This window comes from Neomonachus schauinslandi, chromosome 7, assembly GCF_002201575.2.
Source record: "Neomonachus schauinslandi chromosome 7, ASM220157v2, whole genome shotgun sequence".
Classification (NCBI taxonomy): Eukaryota; Metazoa; Chordata; class Mammalia; order Carnivora; family Phocidae; genus Neomonachus; species Neomonachus schauinslandi.
In genome coordinates this window covers 64420596-64445119 of record NC_058409.1, presented here as the reverse complement: position 1 = coordinate 64445119, position 24524 = coordinate 64420596, and the positions used below count along the sequence as shown (strand labels likewise).

The 24524-nt window shown below is 40.5% G+C and overlaps 1 protein-coding gene across 1 annotated transcript; it reads right to left on the bottom strand.

The window, feature by feature from the left end:
* Positions 1 to 23362: 23362 nt before the first annotated feature.
* On the bottom strand, positions 23363 to 24014 carry LOC110589063 (40S ribosomal protein S7-like). Its single transcript, XM_044916745.1, has one exon. The coding sequence runs from the start codon at positions 23982 to 23984 to the stop codon at positions 23400 to 23402; it is 585 nt and encodes a 194-aa protein (XP_044772680.1). The 5' UTR covers positions 23985 to 24014; the 3' UTR covers positions 23363 to 23399.
* Positions 24015 to 24524: the final 510 nt, after the last annotated feature.

Below are 24524 nucleotides of genomic sequence, written 5' to 3'. Positions count from 1 at the left end.
ATTGTGTACCAGCTCGCAGAACTTCTACCAGAAGTGACACAAGTCACTTGATCATGTTTAATTGGCCAGAGCAAGTCCATGTTTATGTTGGCTTTGTGAATCAGAATATTTGTGAATAACCCTTATGAGTCCTAGAGGGGGCCTTTGTCTTTTTGTGGCAGCAGGTTCTATGGGTATGCTCTATGATTTCTTCCCTATTTTTATGAAAATTTTCGGTTTTCTATCTCTTTCTCTCCACTGCTCTTTCTACCTCTCTTCTATAAGTGAACCTGGCTTTCTCATTAATGATGTTATTTTATATGAACTCCCTTCTAGCACAGACTTCTTCTTTTCCCCTTCTTTTATCACTAACACAGAGGACAAAGAAAAGGGTCAACATTCTTTGTTCACCATTGCCAATTCTATTGTTTTTTTATTTTTTTAAAAGATTTTATTGATTTATTTGAGAGAGAGAGAGAGAATGAGAGACAGAGAGCATGAGGGGGAAGAGGGTCAGAGGGAGAAGCAGACTCCCTGCCGAGCAGGGAGCCCAATGCGGGACTCGATCCCAGGACTCCAGGATCATGACCTGAGCCAAAGGCAGTCGCTTAACCAACTGAGCCACCCAGGCGCCCCTACCATTGCCAATTCTAGATTATTGTTCTGGCGGTTGGAATTCAGTAATCTGTCCTCTTTACAGCTGTCGCATGCCACCCTCCTCCATGGAGCTGCTATGGGATACTCAGGCCCCCAGTACTTTCTCTGTTGCCACGTCAGTGACTCCACGGTTTCTTAGTTCCCTCACACCAATGATCCCCACCTCCACTCCATCCTCGGGTCTCATCATCTATCTGCACAGTCTCTAACTGTGAGAATCCAGTCTCTTACCAAATCTCTTTAATGTCAGTCATTCTAAATTTGTTGCTCAGACCGACCCTGTCTTCACTTTCATCACACCCCTGCCTCAGCTCTTCTCCGTCCTTTCTGACATCCTTTCTGTCCTGCCTGTCCTGCTTTCCAGGGCCAGCCAACTCAGCAGCGCCTTTGCTTTTTCCCTAAAATTCCCCACTGACCTTGAACTTCCAGTCGCTTCCTTGCTGGGCTGCCGAGTGCTGCTGGAGAAAGCTGTGCTGATTGAGTCTGCCACACATTTGTGCTTGTTCACTTTAACCAAACCGTCATTTCTGCTCAGCACTTCTTTTATTCATCTCTTGCTGACTCACTGCACATCCCACACAGCAGTTTTTTCAAACATTTTTAACTGTCGTTGAGATTCAAGGCCCGCTCCAGATATGGCCCCAAAATACCTTTTCAGTTTCATCTCTCGTTTCTCCCCAAAAGCTCTTCGCATTGTGCTTTCCAAAATCCATGCATTTGCTCTTCCTTTTATACCTTCCTCTGTTATCTCCACTGAAAATGCCACCTAATTTACTTCCTCCTCTGTGGAGAGGCTTTTCTCCTCTGACAGAGGTCGTGATTTGTTGTAAATGTCCATGTGACTTTTATTATCTGTTATGGGTACTTAGCAAATACTACCTTAGCAAATACTAGGTACTTGTACATAGGTACCATCTCCCCAGTTTTATTGTGTGTTCCTTGAAAGGAGAAACCATGATGGTTTATGTACATAGTGTTTATAGATAGTGTCTTGCCATTTGTAGGTAGGTGTTCGGTTGATGTTTGGTGGATGTACTGGAGAAATAAATGTTAGCTGGTTGGAGAATAGTTTTTTCCCCCTTCTCCAGAAAGAAGTAAAAGTAATATTAAAGGTAAAGATGTTTTTCATCTATTCTAATTATTTAAGTTTTAATGTAACAGGTAGTTTTGATGTTAATACCGATAGATTGAATGTATTTGGAGAGTAGTTAACGGGTTATGTGAAAGAGCCATATTTCATGTAATGTCCTTGAATTCTGTGATTCCTTTCCATGCAGGTGAATTAAGATCTGTATTTCGTTTGTCTTTATTTTATCCATATTTTAAATATCTGAATCAATAAAGAAAATAGCTCACGCATAGAATTTTGTCTTAAAGCAAGCTGCTTTAGGTTCTGGTCTCCTGAAATACATTTTATTTAAAATCCTTTTTGGGATTTGCATATAATACTTTATCCCTGCCTGAGTATGGAATTGTTTGAGAGATAAAACAAGAGATAGTTAGATAGTGTCCCCGGGTGTCCCCTTTATTACCAGTAAAGCTGATGTTGGAGAATGTGGGCAATCATAGGATTCCTCTTATCAAATTGCAGAGTTAGATCTGCTCATCCAGCCAAGGGCAGCCCCGGGTCAGCACAGGCCTTCCCATGTGGGGTCCTGCCCCTGTACAACTTCCAGCATGGAGGAGCAGAGCAGAACGCTAGCTTCCTATGGTAGACAAGATCTACACATGTCTCTGGCTTCTCCCTGTACCTGCATACAGGTAAGTGTCTCTATCTGATGAGAAAGCAAGGTGGGGCAAAAAGGTTTAATACTTGGGGAAACTTCCTCATGGAAATCAGAATGGGGTAAGAGCATTCCTATCTAATACTCTTGAACAGGATGGATGATTGATGGTCATCAATGATGAGCAATCTAGTCATTTCTGCCCACACAGATAGAAAAGCAGAGCTAAGAGACCAAGTTAGGTTCCAGTTCAAGCAAATGAAATCAGATATACTTAAAGAGATACTTATTCTTCTAATATTCAATATCATGAGCCAAACGATTCCTTTTCTCCCCTATGCCAAATTGAGTCCTAAATACTTCCCTTCTTATCTAGACTGGATACCATTTCTTTTTTTTCTTTTTTCTTTTTTTGCCATCTCTCTCCTTTCTCTCACATAGATATTTTGTCACCTTACATGCTTTGGGTCAGTCCAGCTCACCTTCTTCGTGTCTAAACTGCTGACTGCTAATAGTATCAGGGAACTACCAAAGCTGGTACCACTACAACCTTGTGACCCTCATTTTTAGGTGGGCCCTTGATGCTGCCTGTTGAGCCCTGACTATGTGCAGGAGCTTTTCTAGGCACTGAGGATATAGAAAAGAATATGTCAGGTAAGACTGATGCCATATGAAACATTCTATTAAGGCAAACAGTTAAGCAAAAATGCAAATGAATGCATGATGTAATTTCAGGCAGTGACACATGTTATAAAGAAAAAAATACAGGCTCTGGGGCTACCGAGTGACGTAGGGTTTGGAGGTTATTTCATATGAGGTAGCAAGGAAAGTCTTCTTGACAGCCCTTTGAATAGAAACTTGGATGAAGTGAGGGAATCAGTCATACAAGGTCCTCCAGTAAGGAACAAGAAGCCCAATGGCCCTAAAGCAGAAATGAACATGGAATGTCCCAATGATAAAAAATGGAAGGTTAGTGTAACTGGAATATAGGTAAAATGGAAGGAAATGAGACGGGTCAGAGGCAGACCATGGTTTGAACACACAGAGCTAAATATCTCCTGAAATCTCTACCTGGTTATGATGTTACCACATTAAACAGAACTGGTCTAAAAGTGAATTTCTTAAGATTTCCTCTTATCCGCCAACTTCTCTTCTCTCTTTATTTCCTATCTCAGCAAATGGAACTACCATCTATATGGGCACCCAAGTAGGAACCGTCACGGTCTTCCTCCTTTTTCTTCTTGCCTTTCATCTGATCACTCACCAGTTCCTACCAATTCCACCTCTAAGATTTAGTCTAAATTTGCCCTCCAGCCTCTCTGCTAGTACCTTAGTTCAGGCCCTTATCATTTCTCTCTTGGGTAGTGCAAAGACTCCTCACCCTCTATTCTTGTCCCCTTGCAGTTCATCCTTCATATCGTGATGATTTCTCTAAAATGTGGATTTGATTTTATTAGTCAATTTTATAAAATCCTCTAATCCTCTATTTCCCATGGCCTGCTGTCCAAGCCCCTTAGCATGGCATACAGGGTCTTTCACAGTCTGGCCCCTGCCTACCTTTCCAGCTCCTTCTTCCCCCCTCCATCTCTCATTTTCCCCCCACTTTACCTGAATGGTGCCTTGCTCTGCACACTTGCACTCTCCCTCTGGGATGACACTACAGCTTTTACTTTCCTGGATGATGCCTGCCTATTTGGCAAGTCCCAGCTTGGGGTTCCTTCGTATCTATTCCTATAGAACTCCATATCTAGCCATGCTTTGGCCGTTTTCACATTGTTTTGCAACTGTTTGTGTGTCTGTCTTTTGATGGCAAACTCTTTGAGGGCAAATTATTTTGGGGGATCATTTCTTTTTTTTTTTTCCTAGTGCATAGCATAGTATTGGCACACAGTGGTTACTCAGTGGTTGCGAACAGACAGGGATGTTATAATCTTCACGAAATCCTTCCTTTAGAAACACATTATAACTTAAGTAGTTCAAGAATACAGTATTTTTATACAAGTAATTTAGATTTCAATTTTACCATTCTATTTGTCCTTATATAAAATGATTCACATGTACATAAGGCACACAAGCACTAACACATTTATATCCATATATCTTTTAGAAGTCCATCTATAACCTAATGGTTTAACTTATTTAGGGCATTGCTTCAAATTTATTTTTTCAATTAATAAAATTGTACCCTTTGTGGTTATTACTCCATGGGGTGTAAGCACAAAATTTAAAACTTCAATTAAAATACATAAAACAAAACAGCAGCAGTTAAAGTAATATATTTGAAAAATCTTAGCTTAAAATGATGCCACAATGGGGAAGGACAATTTACAAAGATACACACAGACACACACACACACACGCACACATACACACAGAGGCAGCTAGGAAGAATAAAATGTTGATGATTTAAAAATAATCTTTTTTGTATCATAAAAAACAGATGTGGATTTACACTTCGCTCTTTTAAACTGTCATCTTTTGTGGGCAATGTCTCATTCCTAATTGAGTAAACAGTCAGTATTCATAACATTGTCAAAAAAACTGAGAGATTGGGTCACCATCTTTAAGTATTTTTGATGGCAGGAACTTTTCAATCACAACAGGAGGATGCCAATAGAAACCTAGAGATTGAGACTGAAATTCCTTATGGAGAGAACTACATTTTTTTTTTTGTCAAGTAAGAATTCTACTTACCCTGACATTCTGGCTGGCTTTGTCTTTAATACTTAGAAATAACCAGGGATCTTTTGCCTTTTCTTTCATTGTAAATTATATTGTTTGGGGCTTCTGGCTAAAAAGTAGAAGTTGAGCGAAAAACATTTATCTAGCCAATAAAAAAAAAAATCTAAACAATGAGGTGAGGAGATATAAAGGCTGATCTACCCAACTCCAGGGATTGTTGACAGAAGGCTTTTACCTAAACATTTTATTCTAAAAAAAAAAAAAAAGGTTATTCAAATGCCTTGAAGTGAAACAGGTTTTGTGAGCTTCTGGATAAAATTTCAGGTGGCTTTCCAACACTCCAATAAAGTGGACATTTTTTGAGTGTCTGTTATGTGCAAGATCCCATGGGAGATAGAAGGCAGAATAAGTTATGCTACCTGCCTTCAAGAAGTTTATAACTCTATTGTAAAGAAAGTGTGCACATGGATAGAACATAATAGTGGATTATGTACACATGTTTATCTTGTACCATCCTGAAATACTACTACAATCAGAGTAAAAAAAACTAAAGAAGCATGAACTGATAGGCATACCAGAATGGGAGAGGATACAACAATAGAGCAAGCCATTTTTAGAAGATAGGAATGAATGAAAGAATTGGCAGAGGTAGAAAACTGATTCTAAGTGTCTACAGAGGGTAATGGCAATGAGAAGTCAAATTTTGCCACAGGACCCCAGAAAATCTCAGAAATTAAAGATATTTGGTATCACTGAAGACAGAAATAAAGCATGGCATTGAAAACAGGGGGAATTGGTTGGAAATTGCTGTAACAAGATGCTAGAATTCCCTGGTCCTCCTTCCCTTGCCAATGTTAACAGAAAGCAGAGGTTTTTTTTTGTTTTGTTTTTTTTTTTTTTAAATCGAACTGGAGAGTCTCATGTGAATGGTGGGAGGAAAGAGACTATATGGAAAAGCGGATGACCAAGTGAAAGTCTTTATGCTGAGTGGTTAAGCCTCCCTGACCTCTATGAGCTATTTGGCTGAAAGAAGCAGCTCATAGGCAGGAGGGTGGAAAATTTTCTCTGGAGGTTCTGAACTATCATAGAGTGTCTGTATCTGTCTACAGAGACTGATCTAAATCACTCATCCAAAGGGCTATGTCTCTAGCCAGCGCGGAAACCTACCAAATGACAAATTCCACCTTACATAGTTTCTAAACAACTTTTTAGTGTTTCACTCCTAAATGTGAATGGGCAACAACTCAGCAGATATATGAGGTTAGCCTTCAATAAGAAAAACAGAGGAAAATGTGTGTGAGAGAGAGTGTGTGACAGGGAGAGGGAGAGAGAACATAAAAGAACTCAGAGGAAAATGTAGATAAAACAGGAAACAGAAGAAATGTACCTTTCTCCTGCTTCAAAGCCGTTAATAAAATCTTTAGAGAGCTGAGAGAATGTACTGTATCTGAATCAAGAACAAGATGGCGTTAAAAAGAACACTTAGAAAACAAACAAACAAAAGAGCTCTTGGAAATTAAATAAAAGATAGCCAAAATATAATTAAAAAAACCAGTAAAAAGTTTGGAAGTTAAGACCATTTTCCAGAAAGTAGAAGAAAAAGACAAAGAAATGGTCTTTTAAAAGGCAAGAAAAGATATGAACATCCAAAGACCAATCCAGGTATCTGATTCATAATATCTGACTCATAATATTTCCATAAAGAGAATGGGAAGAAAATGAACAAAGAAATCATATAAGAACACTTGCCAGAATTGAAAGGCACATATTTCCACACTTAAAAAGCCCACTGAGTGCCCAACATGAGGGCCAACAAAAGATCCACACCAACATACCTCACTGGGAAATTTCAGGACAAGACTGGAAAGAAGATTCTTAAAATCTTTAAAGCAGCTCACATATGAGGATTAAGAATTATAATGGCATCAAACTTCCTAGTAGCAACAATGGAAGCTTAGAAGTCTCTGTCCATTCAAACTATAGTAGAACAAACACATTTTGCATACCCGGAAAATGTGCCTCCCTTTGCAGAAGCCGCTCAGGACTTACTCTAAGAAATTGAGGACATAATTATGATCTAACAAGACACGGGCACAAGACAGTAGGGATTCCATGTAGGAAGAAGAGGAGGGAATAACTGGGATGACACCAGGGCTGTGGGGCTACTGGACAAGCAGTCTAGGTTGGAGCTGGGGAATGGAAATTTCTCGAAGCGCTGGGGCAGGAGACTACTGTTTTTCATTCTAAGGTGGCATGATCAATTGATTTAAAATTGTTCATTTTTTCTCTTTTTTTCACGTTGATAAAAAGTTAATAATATTTCAAAAAAAAAAGATGCTATGTACTATCAGATTTGCAAACATAGTGCTTTGGGTATTGAGGAAGTAGCTATTCATTCTGCCTGGAAGGCAGTTTTCATGGAGAAGGATGAGCATGGCAGAGATTTGGTGTTTGGCAATCATCACACACACCTCTGCATGTATCAGACTCCCTTGCAGGTAGATTGGGCCCATGTGACTGGGTTGTGGCCAATGAGATGTGAATGGAAGAGATCTAAGTCATTTGTGGACCTGGCCCTTAAAATAGTCCTGCAAAATCCTATGGATATTTTTTTCTCTATGGTGATAGCCTTGGGGGCCAGGTTCCAGATGGTGAGGAGAGTGCTTGACCCACATATGACTTTGCATGAAGGAGAAATATCCTTTATTGTGTTAAACCACTGAGATTTGGGGCTTCACTTGTTAACACAGCATGCTTTGTGGGCTATCTGGAAGGTCAGAGGCAGCATGGAGTAGTCACTAAAGGCAGGAATTCTGGAACCGGACCAACTGGGTTCAGATCCTAGTGCCTCTGCTTACTAGCTGTGGGATCTTTGACAAGTTAATTTTAATGTTTCTGAGCCTTACTGTCCTCATCTTTAAAATTAGGGTAGCAATAGTACCTATCTTATAGGGTTGCTGTGAGGATTCAATAATTTAATATGTAAAGCACTCAGAGCAGTTTTTAGCGCATAGTAAGTTCTTCTAAGTGTTGGCCATTATTATTTCAAAAGTAGGGAAGCAAGAAATGGCATCATAGGGGAAAGTAATAGAATGAAATGGGATGATAAGTTCTCTTTGAGGTACGGTGTACAAAAGTAGAAGTGGAGTATAAAGGTCATTAGGTTACACAGGCTAGCGTACTTATTAGGGTTTGATCAGAGGAGGAGACCCGCTAATAGGGATATGAAATAAGGGATGTTTTAACCAACGTTCAACTGCACATGATTTGGAGAGCTGGGGAAGCCTCTGGCAGGTTGTTGTTTGTTGTTTGGGGGTGGGAGGCTAGCAGGACGGGCAAGTGGCAAGAGATGGTGATGTAAAGAGGGCAAGAGCAAAGACAACTGCTGCACTGGAAGCTGCAGCTATCACCACATCCAACCTTGTTTTTTTTAAAGATTTTATTTATTTATTTGACAGAGAGAGAGAAATGGGAACGAGAACATGAGCACGCACAAGCAGGGGGAGCAGCAGACAGAGGGAGAGGGAGAAGCAGGTTCCCTGCTAAGCAGGGAGCCCAATGCAGGGCTCTATGCAGGGTTCGCTCCGAGGACCCCGGGATCATGACCTGAGCCAAAGGCGGATGCCCAGCCGACTGAGCCACCCAGGCGCCCCATACCACATTCAACCTTGAGGACGTGAGTGCCCTGCAGAAGGATGCTAGGGTGATCCAGCAGATTTAGCATCCATGTATGTGGATGGCAGTGGAGCCTGGTACCCTGCATTGACTGATTTTCAGAACGCAATGGCTCCCGTTTCACTTTTGGCTTCCAAATGCCATGAAACTTTTTCTTGTGGCCAACTAGCCCAGAATCATATAAGGAATAGACTTTGGGAAATGTAGGTCCAAATGGGGATCAAATTGTACAGAGGGACTCTGGATGCCAGGCTGATGACTTTGGGTTTTCCTGTGTTGGCTCTGGAGGGCAGTTGAAAGCTGACAAGATTAAGAGATTCAGAATTGAAAGCTGTAGGACACTCAGCTAAGTTGCTTTTGAGGATGTTGGTATGTTGTTAGAGTTGATTTCATTCGCTATTTATTGCATACCTACTGTGTATTTGTAAATCAATTCTGCCTTGTTTTATTACTTAGGAAGACTCACTGCACTTGTGGGTTTTTGTTGTTGTTGTTGTTGTTCATAGAAAGTAATCTTTATCACTAGTACATATCGGTAATTCCAGGGAAAAGAGTATTAGACAGTAGGTACAATTCAGTGTCATTGCCAGTAAAATAGTAATAATATCATTTGTTTTTAAAGTGCTTTAGGGCTTTTGGAGGACAGGTATTGCTGGATGTAGGTACAAAGTTAAAAAGAAAATTTAAGATGAATGATACTTTTATGGGGATGGCTGAATAGTTGTTTCAGAGGGACAAGTGAGCCGCAGTGTTTCAGAAAAATGAACGTTGCTACTTAATGGCACAGCCTGTCCCAGTTTAATCATTCCAAAGAGCAGTTCTCCTTTTTGGCAGCACTGGAAACAAAGGTGTAGTGACTCTCCAAACAGAACTGCCCGCAACAGGATTGTCATGGCGCTAGATACGCTCTTCTCCACCCTCAAGGTTCACATTTACCCCATTCCATCCTTGAAGACCTCTCCGATGGCTTCATTGAGGAGGCATGTTTCCTTTCTTTAATTTTTGTGGTACTTTATATTAGATTTTGAAAATTATTCTCATCATACATGGATATCTTTACACCAAAATGTAGAGCAGGAGACAGAGAGGGAGATCTGGGTTCAAATCCTAATTTTCTGCTTCCTGTGTGATCTTAGGCAGGGTACTTAACATCCCTTGGATTCAATTTCAGTTTCCTTAAGCTTTAAAAAATTTCACTGAAATACCTATCACATAGGTATAAAATGAATACTAGTCTCCTCATTATGCTTTTTCTTTCTTTAAATTTATTACAGTCTCCCCAATTGGTTTTAGTCACTTTAAAGATAATCTTTAATCATTGTTAAAACAAACAAACAAACAAACGAATCTTAATCATTATTAACCCCTCTCAGCATTCAGTCCAGTGTCTGACTGTAGGCATTCGATGTGATGCCATGATGAACAGACCATGAGGCAACCCACTCTAGTTGGGGTTCCTACTGAATAATGCTGTTGGGATCGAGGCCGATTCCTCGTCTGGAGTCTTGATATGTACTTTTCCAGGGGCACGCCTTGTTTTATCAGAGAATTAGGCTGCACATCTCAGTGGAGCTTCTATGGTGACATCCACCGCTGAAGGTGAAACAAAATCAAAAGTGCTTCTGGAAAGAACAGAAAAGAGCTTTTGAGGTTTCCCCATCCCCAGTTTTCACCAGGGCCCAGGGGATGCTTTCAGATGTAGAGCATGATGGAGTGTTGGCTCCCAGAAGTCCACCTTCCTGTCTTGAGCAGAATATCAAAGCGAAGGCGGCCCTTCTGAGAGAGCTTCCTCCCATGCTGGGCCCTGCTGAAAGACCATTATTAACCCCACCAATTCATGTCCAAGTGGCATCAATCATTTGGGTCACACAATGCCTGACTGTAAATTATGACATTATCTCTGAGTAGGAAGGTGATAATAATAATAATCATTAAAAAAAAAAAGAAAGCGCCCGGCATGGCCCCGGCCGGCTGAGGACCTTTGCCGGATCTGTCATATTTGTTTTGAACATGAAAGGCTTGGCTGTTCCCTTGCAGGCCCATACATCACAGGGCCTGTCATGGGTTTCTGTAGGACCGGTTGACACAGCTCAGAACAGCAGCTGCTGGATGGCTTTGGGGAGCCTGACTCAAGAAACAGTTGCTGGGGTACAGGGACCACAAGCATTCTTCCAAAGACTGACATCCTGTTGTGCTGTCCTGCCACTGCCCTCAGTAAGTCACAACGAGGAGTAAACTGCTGTCACTGAGATGAAAGGCCCCCTTCCTCTGATCTCTCCACTACAAAATTACTTCAGTGCCACACTGTATTTTATGTCAATACCTATTTTATTTTTCAAAATTGAAAAAGATATAAGTACATTGTTCCCTGAATTCCTGATGCTCTGGGTAACCTAGCAACTGACTATACCACATAGCATACAACAGAATATTATCATGCACTCCACTCAACTAACAAGCAAGCAGCACAGATTTCCCTTGCAGATGATTTAGGCTAAATTAATGGTTAATAGTTGCTATTAATATTAAAAATAATAATAACCTCCCTTTTTCATTTCTTAGAGCTAGATTTGTAGGGAATAATGCTTGGTTCTAACTGTACATGTGGGAGAGCGTTTTTCACTGAGCCTACATCTTCCAAGCGATTTGCATGGGATTTAGGGAGCCAGCAGCATGCTGCAAAGTGATAATCACATGAAACAGGCGAGTACATTCAGGACACTTGGAAACCATGCAAAATTTTCAAGTTCAAAATTGGCTCACGCTTTCCACCTCTGGGAAGATGCTGTCAATAAAGGGCTTGTGGGCGGTGATCAGGCTGTTTAGCCATGCTGACACTGCCCCCCAGTCCTCAGAGAAGGCTGCCAGGAAGCCCTCTGGCAAGCAGCTCTAGGACAAGAATGAAGCCGGAACAAATGTCAGGGTCAGGGAGAAGTTCAAGGAGTTTTGACCTGAGAGAACACGGCAAGGTCATGGCACAGAGCAAGAGTCTGCCGAAGAATGGCAGAGGTTACAGGGAAGGGAGGAAAGAGTGAAACAGAAGTTGGATAGAACAAAGCGGGAGAAAAGGACGTGTCTGGGAGCAAGGAGGTAGAGCATCAAACACACATGGCATCATGAAACAGGAGGTGGGTGGGCTCTCTTTGGTAACAGACCAACAGTTCAAGAGTTGGAGGATATAGGTATGGAACACGAGCTTTTATGTCCACTTGCCCTTCACTTTAGATTTCCTTTCTGGTTGACCCACCTATTTGTGTTTTGTGAAAATAAGCTGCTTAGTTACACATACACAGACAAACAGACACACAGACACACAGTTTTCATTAATGGAGCCTTGTGAATAATTCACTTGCTCTTCTTTCCCTCCCTTTAAAAGCAATCAATTTAATTCAGTAGCTTCTTTCCTGAGCCACCGGAACTTTGAGAAGCTCTTGCAACTTTCTTAGAACTCAGACCTCAAAAAGAACCCTTGAAAAGTCCTGCTGTTTCTCTCCTTAACTAGTCACCTCAATCTGAAGAACTAAGGGCCTTTCATTTTGAGTACGTCCTGCTGCTTTTTAATAATCTACGAGTGAATTAGGCATTTTCGCCTTCAGGTTACAGCTGTTGCAAAGAATGTTTCCTTCCCATCACGAAGAAAATAGTTTAATACTTTCTGAGACTCTGAACAACCTGTTATATGAAAAAATGCCCAGTTTCTCATCTAAATTGAATTAACTTCATTTGCAGATATCAGTGTAAAGCTGATTCTGAAAATACTATTGTTTTTTCTTAATTAGAACAAAAATTTAAGAGCACATTTTGCTTACCAATAGGCCAAAACAATTTTACTTACTTAAAAAGCATTTTGATATTGTAATCAAGGAACAGCCTTTCCTGTGTCTGGTTTCTAAGTGCTCATGGTTTGTGCCGATTAAGTAGCAAACCATTTGGTTGCACTCCTTGCCACCGGGGAACTGACAGGACACTAAATATCATTGCAGTGCAGCAAAGCATGGAGATGCTCCGGGGACAGCAGAGCTGAAAACACGAATACAATGCATAAGCTTCTGACTGGATGGCAGAAGGGCCATGAGAATCTGGGAATCAGCAACAATCTGAAATTGTGCAGTATTTGGATTTGCTCAGTTTTAAGAAAAGTGTTTTAGAAAGCAGACAACTGGTGTGGTGATTTTTTTCCATGCAGGTGCTGAAGGATCAGCTGCTTTTAAAAAAAAGGTCACATTAATGTATTGGTGCCCAAACACTTGTAAAAGCCAGACCACCCACGGGGAATGTGTTCCTGTCAAAGCCGCAGTGGAGTGACCTGTGCATCGGAGGGTTTCTGTTGCTGAGGTGATGGGGTGGGAGGCTGGCAGAGATGGCTGCCTTCTGAATTTGCAAGAGCCCAGCAGGGCAGGGGCACAGAAAGGGTGCGTCCCTCAGTGCATTAGAATCAATCTGCTAATTGTTTCAGGTATGGAATTGTGCGGAGGGTGTGGCTTTAAGGGTTGCTTCAAAAGCAGTTAACTTTTCTTTTCCCAATTCTAAAATGCCTTCTGTTAAAAGAGCATTGATACAATGGAAAAATGTTAGGAGGACAGCTAAGAAATCCTGGGACAGATGATGAAGACAACTGATTGAAATGTTCATGGTTTTGGTGTATTGTCGAGAGAGACAGTGTCACGTCAGTGAGGCGACCACGGTCCTGTTTTCATCTAGAAATAGCTGTGATCAGACGGCCATTGGTTTAAAAAAAGACAGTGGTTTAAAAATAGAATTTGAACTTTGTGAGTTTCATATGGTAAATTGCCAATATTACAAAAAATGCCAAATACTACCAAAAAAATCCTTCAAAGTTATATCTAGACAGACCAAAATATGATCCTCACAGGCAGACTGCAGGGTGCTGTTTGTAAGTGAACAGTGGCCCCCTTGCCCATGAGTGAGATGAGGGTGGTCCTGGCCACACACCAGTTTTATACTGAGGACTCGAGAATAGCTCTTTCTCATGTAAGGGTGAGGTGGGTGTCGTTTGCCCACCGTGAATCCTAGTGCTTTTCAGGGTTCCTTGCTGCTTCCTTCTTCCAGGGCTCCCACCCAGTCCAGGTAAGCGATACCCTCAGGCCTCTCATGAACATTACAGTGTTAAAGACGTCACTTCTGGCCTTCCCAGCTGGGTATCTGTATCTTAAACGCAGATACTTGGAGTGGATATCACTTAATCCAAAGAAATCCATGTTAGTGATGGCATTCTGGGCATGCCCATGCGAGAGGTTTATTCTGATGGGAGACGAGCCCAGGATCCCTCGAATTATTTCATGCCAGCAAACAGCCTACAAGTATAACTGCACTCTGTCTTTCTACTGAGTGCCGAAGTCCTTCTAATACATTCATTGCCTCCAAACTTTTTTATCAGAACATTCAACTTAGTAAAAATCTAATGTTGGAGACATAGAATTTGCCTATTTACAGATGCTGCCTTGTTCTATTTTCAATTCAAGTGACTTGTTGAAAGAGGATGACGTTAGGTTAGAGACCATTTTTAGCACCTTGGGGAAGTCTTTTTTTTTTTTTTTAAGATTTATTTATTTATTTATTTTAGAGAGAGAGCACACATGAGCGAAGGCGGGGGAGGGCAAAAGGAGAAGGACTGAGTGTGGAGCCTGATGCGGGACTCGATCTCATGACCCTGACATCATGACCTGAGCGGAAACCAAGAGTCAGACGCTTAACTGACGGAGGCACCCAGGTGCCCCGTGAAACTCTAGATAAAGACAGTGATAGGCAATATATATGTGATGTCATTTTACTCTGGTTAAAGCCGATGTAATATGCTTAGAAGAAGCGTCAGAAGGTGTTAGAGGATAGTACGATATACTGAATGTATGGTTAAAATAGTATAGTGTTGGGCGCCTGGGTGGCTCAGTTGGTTAAGCGACTGCCTTCGGCTCAGGTCATGATCCTGGAGTCCCGGGATCGAGTCCCGCATCGGGCTCCCGGCTCGGCAGGGAGTCTGCTTCTCCCTCTGACCTCACCCCTCTCATGCTCTCTGTCTCTCATTCTCTCTGTCTCAAATAAATAAATAAAATCTTTAAAAAAATAGTATAGTGTTTAAACAATATTCTTGCTTTAAGATATGATTACGGTTCAAATCAGACAACAGCCACAGACAGCCAAACACCACAACAAAACAAGTCCCTTCTGTGATTTCAAATTAGATACTATTATTAAGTGTGTTAAAAAAAACAGGGTACTGATTTTCTTTCATCCACCTCCCTGCTCCTTTCTCGTTTCCTTCTCTCACCATCTGCCCCCTATTGGAATCAACCAGACACATTCTGGCAAACCAGGAATGTCATTGTGCCATTCCTGCTCCCAAAGAAGCAGCTCCCCACTTTGGGGAGTGACATAGGGGGGGGCTGCAGGATGCTGTGATTGGCAGCCCTGCCAACTGTCCTGAACATGGAGAACACGTGGTGGGCATTGGTGATCCCCGTGCTTAAGCTTCCTAACAAATAAATTCTGTTGTCTCTTAGCGCTCCACACAGCACTTTTCTTTTGCTACGTTGTGAGTGGTCTGTCCTAAAATTCAAGCGAGGCAGTTTGCCTGGATTTTGTGTCATGTGCGAAGATACATGGCAAACCAAGACCACGTAGTCTTCACAAAGAAGACGTTCTGTTCGACAAGAGTCCAGAGCACTGGGAGAGGGCATGTGAGTTGGGAGGGCCTACTATGCCAGCTCTTAGGAGTCTAGGATGCCCAGCAAGGAGACATGGATGTTTTCCCTTGTTCCTGAATAATTCAGTGCATTTCCTCGGGGCCCTGATTTCTTTTCAAGCATGCAGTGGGCATAAAAAAACCTTGGTGGAGAGGGTTTAAAATTTCTTTCCCAATCAAAATAATCCTATTATATCAAACCAGAAAAAGAAAAGAAGTTGAATAAGGAAGTTGGAAATTGTATTTGGCATGGCCTCGCCACAGCCCTTTGCATTGAAGTATTTAAAATGGATATAGAAAAAAAAAAAAAGAAAAATTGAAGAAGCATTTTTGTTTCAAAAATAAAATACCCATCCCTGAATGTAACCATGAACTATATTCGTAATCTTTCGTGTGTTTCTGAATGGTCATTATAAAAATGCCAGCTATGGGGTAAATGGCTGGTACCAGGAATTGATTAGTTCCCACTTTTTACTGTTTGCAGTTTCTTTCATTCAAGGAGCACCGCACTGGCATAAGCTAGAGGCCCACCCCCAAACCTGTGCCCATACACACACAAATGAAACCTCGGCTAGTTCAGGCCATTAGTTCTAGTCCAAATGGCAGACAACTGAGGTAGAGATCAGCGGCCTAGTCTGCTCTGGTCATCTCCCTCACAGGGTCATTTGCTTGGCAGGAGGACAATGCTAGACACACGCTAACAGGGTTAATTGCAACCACACGTAGGTTTTCTTGTTGGATGACAGGCACTGCCTTAAAATTGATCCACGCAATGTCGAGGGACTAATTCTGGGCTTCCTTTCAGCCCCTTCCTCACCCCGTGACAGACTGCTGCTACCTACAGGCCCGCGGACGCACTTGCCTGGGTTTGCACCAAGTGTGGGAACAGGCACAGAGCCGGGTCAGAGGGCATGCAGCCAATGTTGCTGCATGCATGTCTCCGCTTTTGTGCTGGCCCTGGCTTCGTCCTACTTTATGCAGATTCCACCTCTGCGAGATCCAGATTGTGCCATATGGGATTCCTGTGTATTACTAGCGAGGACACATGCCTGTGGGAACTATTCTAATGAAGGACCAACCCAGGCACTGCTGCCTGAACAGTTGCTTTTCCCAGGAGAATTTCTGTAAGGGGGGCTGAGGGGTGACGTCTGGGGGGCAAGACATTCTCAATGTCTGGGAAAGAGTTGTGTGTCTGGTTCTTTACAGAGTGTGTGTATGGAGATGGGAAGTTTTAGGGTAGAATTTTCTGAAGCAAAAAAATTTTTTTTTTTACTTTGTTTTCTTTGTATTTTTTCTCCCTTTATTTTTTTCTCCTCTCTTCCCTTTGTTCTTTTATTACCATTATTTTGTGTGTGTGTGCACGTGTGCACGCACGTGCATGTGGTCTTGTGTATTTGCCTTATCACTTCTGATGTTTGCTTTCCTTCCATCTAATTATGCTTAATTTTAAAATGTCATGCTTGGATTTTCTCTCTGATAGATTCTGTTGCTTATCTGTTGTTTCAAGTCGCATTTCCTTTGCAGATTCTGCATTCCATTATCAACCCCCATATATTTTAAAGCTGTACCTCTTCTTCTCTTCCTCCTATGGATAACTTTGTACATTTCCATTCCTCAGTAAAGATGCTCCTCTCTCTTCCTTTTTTCCAAACCCTGTTGTTTATAACTGTCATATGGTTTCACTTTATTTTTTGATGGAAGCATTCATTTTATAGTTACTAAATAAAAATAAAAACAAAATTTTCTCTGTTTTCTTCTCAGTCTTCTTTACATCCTTGCCCCATTTTTAAGGCATTTCACCTTTTCATCCATCTTTCTAATCCCAGAAGAATTCTTGCTTTCCATTGCATGGATGCATTCATCTCTAAATCGCAATTTTTCTCTACCCCCCTTCTTATATTCTCTCTTTTTAGTTCAAGTGAAGATTTTATTGATTGCAGATTTTATTTTGCTTTGTCTAAATAGTTATTATCTTCTGTGTAATGCAGTTACTTTTCAGAGCTTGAGATTGAGTCTTACATAGTCCAAAAGAGTACATAACTTGAAGTCAGATGATCTGGGTAGAGACCTGACCTAATCTCTTGTCATAGGTTCATTCATGTCCCTTATTCACTCACTCATTCATTACTTACTGAATTTATTAAACATCTCTCAATGTCTAGTCTGTGCCACCATGGTCCTGGGTAGATACCTATTCACTTGTGCCTATAATTAGCCTGATCTCAGAATTCTTCACTTGAAATAACCCTCTTCTAGACTGATAGACTCATTTTGGGGGGCATTCAGGCTTTCTTCAACAAGGACAATTATGCACCATGACCATTTTTCCTATGACAACTTTTCAAGTTGTGAATAGAAAAAAATATTGAGAGCTGAGACCTACAAGGTTTCCTCTTGCTTACATTTTACAACTTCAATTGAATGACTCATTGTCTGTTTTCAGATAACCTTGGTCTCTCATAAAGACATATCCCTGGAGTTAGTTTCACTTGTATTTATAGCTGGAGGTGAATTGATAAGTAGAGCTTCTCTTTCCTGTGAATGAGATGTTTTAACAGGTGCTGAGGAGCCGCTTGGCTTCTTATACTGGTACTCCACAGTTAGAAATTCATTCCTTTAGCTTATGAAATACTTTTATGTTAAAATATAAATACTTCAAAAAAAAAATATAAATACTTCTGGGATGCTAATATATCCAGTCATTAATGCCTCATAAGATCTTTCTCCCTAAGGATACATTTTGGTAGCCAGAGGAAGCCCTCTTTAGGGGGAAAACTAGAAATTGTAGGGTAATTTTGTAGTACTAAAGATACAAGAAATGCATGTTTTGCTTATTATCAGCCGTACTACAAAAGCAACTATTTGCCATAGAATGAAACTTCTCATCATCCTTCATTGTCACAGTGCTTAAAGGTCTTGTTGAACCACGATAATTTTTGATAGGGCCTCCTTTGACTTTCAAAAATATCCCAACTTGATGAAATATATGGTCATCCTATTTCTAAGTAACATAGTAGGGCAGAGGAGATAAAAAAGAAAAATTTAAGAATGGCATTCTTTTTATTGCTTTAAAAAATCTATTTTATTATTTTCTTTGTATTTTATTGCTTTATTTATTTACTTATTGTGTATTTATTGCTATATTTTTCATTTTTTTCAGTTCGTATCTTTGATTCTTTATTCATTATCATTACTGCTTGGTGTAACTTTGGGCACCTTTTCCTATTCTGACCTAAGAACAGACATATTCCTCTAATTCTCTGATCTGATGTCCTGTCAAGGGTTGATGCATGGCCTTCTCTTATATATATTAGACCTGACTTGGGTGAAACCTTTATTCATATTATAAAATCAAGAACAGGAGATTAAGGGTTAAATTTTGGCATTGGCCATTTATAGACTGTATAATTTTAGACAAGTTATGTAACCTTCCTGAGCCTCAATTTCCTCTTCTATAAAGTGGGGATAATACTCTTCATCCTGTCAGGGATATTGTGAGAATTAAATGAGATCATGCACACAAAAGTCTTGACACAGAGAAACAGAACAAAAATATATGACCCCCTTTTCTTGTATGTATGGTATCATTTACAATAGGTTATTCTTGGGGCACCTGGGTGGCTCAGTTGGTTAAACGTCTGCCTTCGGCTTAGGTCATGATACCAGGGTCCTGGGACAGAGCCCCAAGTCACGTTGGGTTCCCTGCTCCATGGGGAGTCTGCTTCTCCCTCTCCCTCTGCCCCTCCCCCCTTTGTGCTCTTTTTCTCTCAAACAAACAAATAAAATCTAAAAAAAAAAAATAAAGTAGGTTATTCTTTAAAGACGTGATCTCTAAAGAGTGACATTATACTTCATTTTATTAGTGCAAATATCCAGGTTCTTTCAGGGATTACCTTCCTGGTGATGATTTACTTCTGATTCTTTTTTTCCATTGTTCCCAAATGTCACTCTAAGATATTCAGGAGACATGGAGGCATTCTTTCAAGTTCCATCAGGAAGCAATGTTACTGAAAGTCAGTTTTTGACCAAAAGCACAGATTCCCCCCGATTTTCAAGGAAATGGTGATAAACATAGAACAAACATCATTTCAATTATGTTAAAAAAAAAAAAAGAAAAAGACTTGAATTTCAAACAACTTCCCAGGATCTCTGGGAGTGCCCTGTGAGGCTCTTATAGCTTCTTCTGGTTTGCAAAGCTCGGTGGTAGATTTTCAAACCAACAAGTAATCCCTTTGTTATCTCTCCGATTACCATGGCTGCACATCACTCCACCTTCTATCAAGGATTTTGGAGAGAAAAAAGACCAAACTTTGTCAGTTTCCTCCTTAAAAAAAAAATCAACTAAGATGTAATATGGAGAATGTTTTTAAATATTTACTTGGACTCAAAACCCATGTCAATGTGATTATGTAATTTAGATTCAATTTAGATTTAAAAAATATTAGAAAAAAATTCTCACCTGAGTTGAATTTTGCTCCCTTTTGTTATTTACTCAAACATGTTGTTGAAGGCATTATCATATTATAGTGTGATGATTTTTTTTTTAAAGTTATATTTAGGGTAACTCTAGAGTCATACCATAAGTTTACAGAAATACCATGATTCAATCTAGATTGGGTGACATGTGAAGAAGATTTCGGCAGGGCCCCATCTTGTTCCTTGACAGAAGAAAAAGAATTCATAGTGTAGAAATGGGATTGCTTCTTCCTACATCACCTACATTGCTGAAATACTTAAAAAGGTAGTCAGCATGCAACAGGATATTTCTTTGGCTGGTCTGATGTTGGTTATTGGGCTAGATCTTGCAGTTGCAATTTAGTTGAAAGCCAGAATTAAGTAATTTATTTTATCTCAGGAGCATGAATGAAGGGGTACAGACACTTAACGGATTTCTTATATACATCAGGCTCTACCAGTACTTGTACCATGAAGATGATATTTGTGTTCATCCTTTCAAAAGAGGATTCTAAGCCCTGATTTTCCATTGCCAAAGGTGATAAGCTACTCTAGAGACAACTCGGAGAGCCACTAATCCCCATAAAAGGCCAGCAAATGAAGAAAAGAGGTTAAGGTCATTGACTGGAAGCTATACCGTTCTTTACTGATAGATGGAATGTTGGCTAAAGAAAGTTCTTTTATTTTCAGAACTACTCTGCCAAGGGAGAAAACAGGAACTTGCTGCTAGAAAAAATAACCTTATCTGAAATACAACTAAGCAATTTTTTTGGATCAGTCCTAAAAGGATGAAGCATGCTTCGTGTCAAGGAAATAATGTCCTTATATGCCCAACTTTCCCATAGTCGTTTTCCTTGTCATCTCAGTTTTGTTGAGTTGCCACATGTGTGCTCACATGCCATGTGTATATGGGTAAGAGATTCTTCTCTGTTGAAAAGAATAGGTCAATTTTACTTGCTGATTCTGTGGTAGCTTATTTGCTAGTGTATCTGCTTCTGTGTTTTCCCATATAAGAAGACTGAAATCATTTGACCGAGGTGAAACCTTAAAAACACTTCTTTATTTAAACAGAAATGGAACCCTTCTACTGTGTTTCCACTTCTAATGTGTAAGGAAGATGAGAGCCTTCTTGAATAGTGGCTTTTGTCAATCACATGTTTGGAGGGGCTTAAGGAGCCACTGAGATGTCACTCTTCTAGAAACACATTTTACACAAAGTGTGACTTACAGTTCCCCAGTGTGTGTTCTCTAGATTGCATTAGAAAATGAGGTAGGCCATGGTAGGGTACAGAATGTAGGTAAGAGCTAACCTCAAAACATTTACCTGACAAGGCCTTGGCTGGGTACTGAACACAGATTTTTTTTTTTTAAATCGTCAAATGTTGTCCTTCATTATTAAAGACATTAAAATATGATGGATACCACTGACACATACTGTTATTGTAAGGGTAATACGCATTACTGAGCCCCTTCTAGCCTAGTGCAGTTTGCCTTAGTGCAGATATTCTGTATTGCTTTTGATAGTGATTCCTAATGTACTCAGTTCTGACCAATAGGGCAAGTAAGTTAGTTATTTGTGAATTTAAGTCAGATCTGGGATACAATGATATATGAATCAAGTTGCATTTCAGATATAGTTGTATAACAAATGACCACAAACCTGGTAGCTTAAGATAACATCTGTTTTTAAACTAACGGTTAGAATAGTTACCTAACAGTTCTGTAGGTCAAGTCTGTCGCAGCAAGACTGGGTTTTTTTTGCTCAGGGTCTCACAAGTCTAAAATTGAGGGGTTTGTGTGCTGCCTTCTTCCAAGCTCATATGGTTGTGGCAGAATTCAGTTCCTTGTGGTTATGGGACTGAAGATGATATTTCCTTGCCGGCTGACACCTGGAGGCTGGTTTCAGATTCCAAGAGCCCCCCACATTCCTTGCCACGTAGTTCCCTCTGTCCTCAAACCAGCAATGGAGAATCTGTGTTGTGTCAGATTCCTCTCACATTTTGAATCTCTCTCTCTCCATCTTTTTTTTTTTTTTTTTTTTTTTTTTAAATGAAAAGCTCTATCCGTTTTTAAGAGCTTACCTAATTGGGTCAGCTCCACTCAGGTTAGTATTTTCTAGAGTCAACTGATTTGGGAATTAATTACATCTGCAGAAGCCCTTCAGAGTACACTTGTTCTCCTCCCTCATCTGTGGTTTTGCTTTTTGGATTTAGCTTTTTGTGGTTTTGGTTACCCCTGGTTAACTGCGGTGGGGAAGCAGATCATCCTTCTGACGAATCATCAGCAGGTCAATGGTAGGCTAGCTCTACATCCCAATGCCTACGTCATTCACCTCACTACATCTCCATGTAGGCATTTTATCATCTCACATCATCACAAGAAGGGTGAGTACAGTACAGTAAGGTATTTTATAAGGGGCACCTGGGTGGCTCTGTTGGTTAAGGGTCCGACTCTTGGTTTTGGCTCGAGTTGTGATGGGTTGTGGGATCGAGCCCCATGTGGGTATCTGTGCTCAGCAGGGAGTCAGCTTGGAGATTCTCTCCCTCTGCCCCTGCCCCCACTCGTTTTCTCTCTCTCTCTCTCTCTAAAATAAATAAATAAATCTTAAAAAAAAAAAGATATTTTGGGGCGCCTGGGTGGCTAAGTCGTTAAGCGTCTGCCTTCGGCTGGGGTCATGATCCCAGGGTCCTGGGATTGAGCCCCTCATGGGGCTCCCTGCTCAGCGGGAAGCCTGCTTCTCCCTCTCCCACTCCCCCTGCTTGTGTTCCCTCTCTCGCTGTGTCTCTCTCTGTCAAATAAATAAATAAATAAAATCTTTAAAAAAAAAAGATATTTTGAGAGAGTGTGAGAGACCACTTTTACGTAATTATCATTGCAGTGTATTGTTATAATTATTGTACAGACAGTCCTTGAATCATGATGGTTTGACCTAGTGATTTTTCAACTTAACAATGGTGTGGAAATGATATGCAATCAGTAGAAACTGAACTTCGAATTTTGTATTATGATCTTTTCCGGGGCCAGTGATAGGCAGTGCAGTACTGTCACATTATGCTGGACAGCAGCAACGAGCCACAGCTTCCAGTCAGCTGCACCAGCTGGATTGTAGACAACCCATACACCTACAACCAACCATTCTGTACCCATACAACCATCCTGCACCTGCATTACAGTATTCAACAAATTACATGAGCTATTCAACGCTTTATTATCAAATAGGCTTTGCGTAGAGGATTTTACCCAACTGTAGGCTAATGCAAGCGTTCTGAGCACATTTAAGGTAGGGTAGGCTAAGCTATGATGTAGGTTAGGTGCATTAAATGTATTTTCAACTTAATTTTCAGCTGATGATGGTATACTGGAATGTAACCCCATCATATTCAAGGAAGATCTGTATTTGGTTATTAGTTAGATTCTGAGTTAGTGGGATTAATTTAACTATATTATTTTATTATTTAACTATATATTATTATTATTATTATTATTATTATTTTTTTACCGTGAAAGTTTTATTTAATCATTTTTGTTTACAACTGAAACTCTGGGAACTCAAAGTTAACATCCTTGCCTGTAAGCTTCTTATAGACACCAGAAAAAGTTTCAACTTTGTGTTCCACGTTGTTCTGCTGTGCTTTATCCAAATGAACCTTGATCAGCCGGCTGCCATCCAGTTTCACACGGACTCTCTTGCCCACAATTTCACTTGGGAAAACCAAGTCCTCCAGGATCGCGTCGTGCACGGCTGTCAAAGTGTGGCTCCTGGGACGCTTTTGCTTATTTTTTGTACGGCTTTTTCGAGTTGGCATAGGCAGAATTCTCCTCTGAGCGATAAAAACAACATGCTTCCCACTGAACTTTTTCTCCAATTCACGGACTAGCCGGACTTGGATTTTCTGGAAAGATTTCAGCTGAGGAACGGGAACAAAGATGATAATAGCTTTCCGACCACCGCCAACTTCAATTTCCTTGGCAGCCGTGATATTCAGCTCCCTCAGCTGGGCGTTGAGGTCGGAGTTCATCTCCCACTCAAGGAGAGCCTGGGAGATGCCGGACTCGAACTCGTCCGGCTTCTCGCCATTGGGCTTCACGATCTTCGCGCTCGAACTGAACATGGCCTTCTCCTTGTTGAGAGCGCCGGCCTAGGAAGCTTAACTATATATTATTTTAACTACAGAAAGAGTCCAGTAATAACAAAAGAATTTGGCCTTTGCTTTGACCAACATCAAAGAACTTAATGTTACTTTATTTAATCTTATGTAGTCCAAAAGAATCATGCCAGTTTGGTTAAGTACTTCTATTGCTATAGATATAAAAATAAATATAAAGATATATATTTTATATCCTTGTGGGGGACACACCTAATAAACTGTCTAAACTGAAACCAGAAGTGCAGTGATCTGCTTAAATCAAGCAACATTTAGTACTTGCTATGTTTTAGGCACAGTCCTGGATGATGTCTCGAGATAGAAACGGGATCATGTATCTCAAGTTAATTTCTTAAATCTAGTTATATTTCAGTTAAAACATCAAAGGCATTTTTATGACATTCCAATTTATGTGCAAGGATAAGCAAGGAATAATAGTTAATTTTTAAAAAGTATTAATAAGGGAGATATACTTCAAATGATACTTAATAATTTGGCAATACTACA